The sequence below is a fragment of the Macadamia integrifolia genome, unplaced genomic scaffold (assembly GCF_013358625.1).
Source record: "Macadamia integrifolia cultivar HAES 741 unplaced genomic scaffold, SCU_Mint_v3 scaffold951, whole genome shotgun sequence".
Classification (NCBI taxonomy): domain Eukaryota; kingdom Viridiplantae; phylum Streptophyta; class Magnoliopsida; order Proteales; family Proteaceae; genus Macadamia; species Macadamia integrifolia.
Window position 1 is genome coordinate 328370 of NW_024870594.1, and position 6000 is coordinate 334369.

Here is a 6000-nt window from a genome sequence, read left to right on the forward strand (position 1 = left end):
AGCCAACCAGCCCAGCCTGGCCACACACTATGCGCAGCCTTGCCGCACACTGTGCACGGGTCTATTACACGCTATGCCCTGGCCTGTCGCACGCTGTTCGTGTGCCTGCCGCAAGCTGTGCGCAGACCTGCTGCATGCTGTGCACGGGTCCGTTGCACACTGTGCGCGGGCTTACCGCACGTTGTGCGCGGGCCTATAAATGCATGTTGGCCGCACACTGTGCATGGGCCTACTGCATGCTGTGCGCGGGCCTACTGCACATTGTGCGTGGGCCTGCCGCACACCATGCACACTATGCCAGCACACCCATGCATTTGCGCACCCATGACATCACCTGCACCTCCGTAAAACTTTCTCTCTCCTCTCGCTTTTTTGAAAACTACCTTTTTGGGCAAAACTTCTCTCTCCTTTCACTTTTCTAAAAATTACCTTTTTCCTAAAACTTTCTCTCTCCTCCCACTTTTTTGAAAACTAGCTTTTCAGGAAAAATCTTCTCTCTCCTCTCACTTTTCTAAAAACTACATTTTTTTTACCAAACCTTCTCTCTCCTCTCGCTTTTCAAAAAACTACCTTTTTCGACAAAACCTTCTCTCTCCCCCCGCTTTTCTGAAAACTACCTTTTCCAAACTTTCTCTCTCCTCTCACTTTTTCAAAAATTACCTTTTTTAGTCAAAATTTCTCTCTCCTCTCGCTTTTTTAAAAACTACTTTTGTCAAACTTTCTCTCTCCTCCCGCTTTTCTTAAAATCACCTTTTTCCAAACTAAAATTTCTCTCTCCTCCCATTTTTTCTGAAAACCCCCTTTTACCCACTGGACAAAAGCCCTCCCCACCCATTTTTGCCTTCAGCCCCCCCTTTTACCCATTGGACAAAAATCTTATCTCTTCACTTTAGGCAAGAGCCCCCTTTTTGTCCACTGGATAAAGGGATTCCCCCTCGCCTACTTGGTTGAAAAAAAAAACTATAAATACCCCCGCTCTCCCTTAGAAAAAGACACCAACAAACACCTGAATCCCTTTCAGAGTGAAATTTTCCTCTCCTCCCTCCTCTGGATTTTCTTCTGATCTTCGGAGAGATCTTCGTTAAGATTCGAAAACTCATTCGGATCTTCGAAGTGTTCTTCAGGATCTTAAATATTTTCCATCCAAATTCTTAGTTACATCCAATTTTTAGCCAAAAATAGTATTTTCTTGAGCCACCTCCCTTGAGTGTTCTTGAGTGTTCTTGAGCGTTCTTGAGCGTTCTTGAGATAGAAACCCCCCTTTTTTTGAGGTTCTTCAGGTCTACGAACAGATTTTTGTTAAGATCTAAAACTTTGTTCGGATCTTTAAAGTGTTCTTTAGGACTTTGGAGTTCTTCAATCCATTTTTAGGTCAGCCCATTTTTTTAGCCTTTCCTAGCCAAACCTCTATCCGAGTATCCCTGGAATATTTTCAAGAATAGCAATTCCCAGCGGAAGCTTTGCCGAAGTGCCACCTCAACCTAGCCCTCCCTTAGCCTATCCCTAATGGAAGCTCTCCCAGAGTGCCATCTCATTCTAAGCCTGAAAATAGCCATTCCCAGTGGAAGCTCTGCCGAAGTGTCACCTCATCCCAAGCCCAGAAATAGCCTTTCCTAGCCAAACCTCTGTCTGAGTGTCCCTGGAATCTTTTCAGGAATATCCATTCCCAGCAGAAGCTATGCCAGAGTGCCATCTCATCCCAAGCCCAAAAATAACCATTCCCAGTGGAAGCTTTGTAGGAGTGCCACCTCATCCCAAGCCCAAAAATAGCCTTCCCTAGTTGAAGCTTTGTCCGAATCCAAAGCCAGAAAAAGCCTTCCCTAGCCGATGCTCTGTTCGAATCCAAATCCAAAAGCAACCGTTCCTAGCCGAAACTCTGTCTGAATACCATCACAATCAGCATCTCTCAAGAAAGGGAGTTGGAGGTCAAAACCATCTTCCCCTGAGCTAGGAGAACACAAAAGATAGTCCGAGTCGGTACCTATCAGAGGCCCACTCCTCTTGACCCGAAATAGGGGTCAAATTCAGGTATAATCTCTCTCCTCATTCAAGCATAATGTAGATATTTAATAAGCCTTGTTTTAGTGTATATAATAGTTTGAATTCAATTAAATATATGTGTAATAACTTAGCCATACATGTGAAATAGTAATAATTATGGAAAATGTTCGTTCTCAAGCATCTAGCAAGAAGATCGATGAACCGGGCAGATTGGGTGCTTAACACCTTCCCAACTCTGTAACCTGATGTTTACCCTAAATCTCTGGACCAAACCAAATTTTGGGCCCTTTTCTCAGGAACTGGGCCCACCTCTGGGTCCTAGGCCCATAACCCTAGGTGGCAACTTCAAACCCCATTTGCATAATCCCGATCCCCAAATTGGACCATCATCAAAACCCCTGTCTCAAATGATGAATTTTACATTCTTGCGAAATAGGCCTCCATGTATCTTCAAGCTGCGATACGGCGGTGCGGGGCCTGCAAGAGAAGCACACACGACTTCAGCCACCTCTCCCCCTGCCACGAAGTTGAAGGTAGAGAGAGGAGAGAGGATGGGGATCCACCTCCTGCCGCTACCCTCACACAACCCAACACTCTTTGAAATCTTAAAAATGCATTACAATTAAAGGAACCATAGAAAACAAACCCACCTATTGGGCTGCCTAAGTTAAATATATAATCACATGCCATCCATATAATAATTATTAACTTTAATCCCCTATAACCACTAACAAGTATGCAACAATTAAAATTAATTATTTGTATTGCATTTATATGGAAACTAACTTTTAATACTCAATACGATCATTTTTTCTAACTCTTAGAAAAATAATTAATAGAGTTTTAATGGCATCAAGTGCAAATTATTGTTATTTGCTAAAATAAGGGTTAAGTTACGACTGTGGACCAAAGAACGTAAGTCACAATTGTTGGCCCACCAAGAACTCTAAAAACCAATATAGATTTCAAAATCACTAAATGGGCCACTAGTTGGGCCAACAGAATAAAAAAAAAAAAAAAATAGGGCAAAGGTTGGTCAATGGGGTAGCCAACTATCTGGCCTTGCATAGCATACTTGCGGACTGGCCTTGTGAGCTATCCCGGCAAGGTAGGTTTGTTGGTGTATGTCAAAGTGTTGTCCATTAGGGTGACCCTAATAATATCCCATATATATTTTTTTCCTCTCGATCATGATAACCTATTTTTTTATTTAACAATTATAGGTCACCAAAAAACAACAATCAAGTGAATAAGAATATAAGGAAGAAGTCCTTGGCCTACGAGCATGTGCGCTAGCACGGTGCTAGAGAAAAGGGTAGGGTCGAGGTGGTAGGTGTCATGTACGCTTAATCGTTGCGAGTGTTGGTAGAAAATGACTGTGGGAGCTTATGCCTATGCATGAAGGTGGCATGTGACCAACATGATGCTCACCAGTGGTGTGGGTGGGTAGATTTGCAAGCCTTGGATTAGGTTGGCCTGTTGGTGTATGATGTCTTGTATTCCGTCGCAGTTTAATTCAGGGAGTACTGGTGCAACACCTAGACAGGCAGGACGGTGGTCCTGCTAGCCGGTTAGCGGGCCGTGGGGGTTGCAAGGGGGGCAGGAGGCCCCCCTGCATAGCAGGAGATGCGCCCTCCACTCGAATTTTTTATTTGAGGGCAATTGTAGTTTAATCCGGATTAGGGTTTTTTTCACTATATATTTGTAGCGAGAGTTTCTTTCTCTGTAATGCAAGAAATACTGAGAGGTGTGAGGACGAGCGTTGTAACCCTATTCTCCATTGATAGTGAAGCAGGATCTCATCTCACCGGGGACGTAGGCAACCTTGCCGAACCTCGTAAAATCTGTGTGCATTGTTTGTTTTGTTTTTCCATTATCTTCTGCATTGTTTTAGGGTTGCGTTTCTACATGGCCTGTGGCTAAGGGCTAGCTTACATGTAGCCTCAGGTTGGTTGCTTACAATTGTAGGGGGATTACTTGCAGCTATGCTAGCATGTGTGACCAAAAAACCCTAACATGTTGGAGGAGGGGGTTTGATACCAATTGATAGCATAATCGCAACAGCTTAAAAAATTAATATGATCATTCCTCACTTAAGTTAGAGATTATGATCTAACAACAGGGAGGTGAGAACAGTTACCTTGTGAACCACAAACATAGTTTCTCCTATGAAACTTATCTTTTCCATGATCAAGCAAAGTAGGGGATGCAACATACTTGTCAGAAATGGTTGCACGAACAACAAGAGGACATCCTCTTTTCTCATTCACTACTCCATAAAAAAGAAATGAAAGAATGTTTTGCATGCCTGAATCAATGGGAGGTAAAAAGAAGTTTCATAAGACTAGGTTGACAAAGCATCTCCTCCCCATGCGCATTGGTTTCTAATAAAAGAGGATCTCTTAATATATTTCTCTTTCAAATTTGTGGATTTTACTACTTAGAGAATCCCAAAGCTGCTAAAGAAAAGAAAGAGGTAAGATCAAAATAAATTGTCGAACAGTATCTCTAAACTCACAAGAAACAACTAGACCATGGCTCCATTATGTGATCTGATTCAATGTATGCATATACGCATGCTCACACTTATGCCTTCAAATCAACATCCTAGATAGTACACAATGTAATGACCATGTGAATGAAATGCCCAATTATATCCCTAGTCATGCACAAATTTAGAGTGTCAACCCAAGGATAAGCAGAAGCCAATTATTGCCATGAAAAATAAACCAATTAAATACTTTTTTTTATTAATTTTATGGACACATTTCCAACAAGTGTTACTACAAGGCTTGTTACTTGACATTTATCTAATATTTCTTTAACAAGAATTCCTCCATATATGAAATAATAAATTCGTAATATCTGAACAGAGAAATACCAATAGCAGATGCGTTAAGGTATCAAATTGAAGTACAAAGAAGATTGAATGAGCAACTAGAGGTATGATATATAAATTCATTCTTCCATCTCATTTATAGTTTACGCAAATATTTAGTCGAAAATTCTTGTTTTATGCAGGTACAGAAGATATTGCAGATGAGAATTGAGGCCCAAGGTAAATATTTACAGACAATATTCGAAAAAGCCCAGAAGACTCTCTCTAATGATATGAATGACAATGAGAGCCTGGAAGCCACAAGATCTCAGCTCACTAGCTTTAATTTAGCTTTCTCTAGTCTAATGGAGAACATGAACCAAGTGAGTGGTGAAACTCGAAAAGAAGATGTAATAGGGAAAAGCTTATTGTATGATAAGCATAAGAAATCTGATGGTTCAGCATTCCAGCTTTACCAGGAAATAGAAGAGGTGGAGAGAAAAGATATCAAGGTTAAGGTCGAGGAACGCTCACTATTTTTGGATCTGAATAGCAAAGGTAGCTATGATTTTCTCAGCCCAAGAGAAGTGAGTAGAGAGCCTGGGATGCATGCACAACGATCACAAATTTTTTAGGAAGGGGAAAAATGAGAGAAATATTCTTACATTAATTTATTCAGTGGACAGTTTTTATTTATAGACAGTTTTTCCTTTTGGTTTTATTTGCTTATGTTTTTGGGAGATCAGGGTATGTATATACTTCTCTTTTCATTCTTTATCTAGTCAACCAAAAAGGCTACAGCAAGAAGACTTCTCGTAGGTCATGTTCTCTATACAAAACAAGACTAGAAAAAGAGTGTGGACATAGTATTATAAGTGCTTATTAAAGAAAAAAAAAAATTGGGCTTTAACTATCATGAAGGTTCAAGTCGAATGCTCTCTTTGGTTTCAAATTTTCATTGATCTCTTAAAATAAGTTGTTAATTGAAATTATTTTGTTGCATTAATTGAAAATTATGTCAAGAAAAAATATTGCTTTGTAGTACACTTTGAGAATAAATTCTCTCTTTATACGCTTCTTACTCATCCCATAAATGTGAGGGTTTTCTATAACTTATATTTTGGTGAAACTAAGAAGGACTATGAAGCTGAACAAATATGTGATACGAGTGATGTAGAATA

The 6000-nt window shown here is 40.4% G+C and overlaps 1 protein-coding gene across 3 annotated transcripts in view; it reads left to right on the top strand.

The window, feature by feature from the left end:
• Positions 1–5735, top strand: part of LOC122070589 (myb family transcription factor PHL11-like) — a 28951-nt gene extending 23216 nt beyond the window's left edge. For all 3 annotated transcript variants that reach the window (XM_042634784.1, XM_042634785.1, XM_042634786.1), the window contains exons 6-7: positions 4875–4944; positions 5023–5735. In XM_042634784.1, the coding sequence (XP_042490718.1) occupies positions 4875–4944; positions 5023–5454 (502 nt within the window). In that variant the 3' untranslated portion in view covers positions 5455–5735. The remainder of the gene's footprint in view (positions 1–4874; positions 4945–5022) is intronic.
• The last annotated feature ends 265 nt before the right edge of the window (positions 5736–6000 follow it).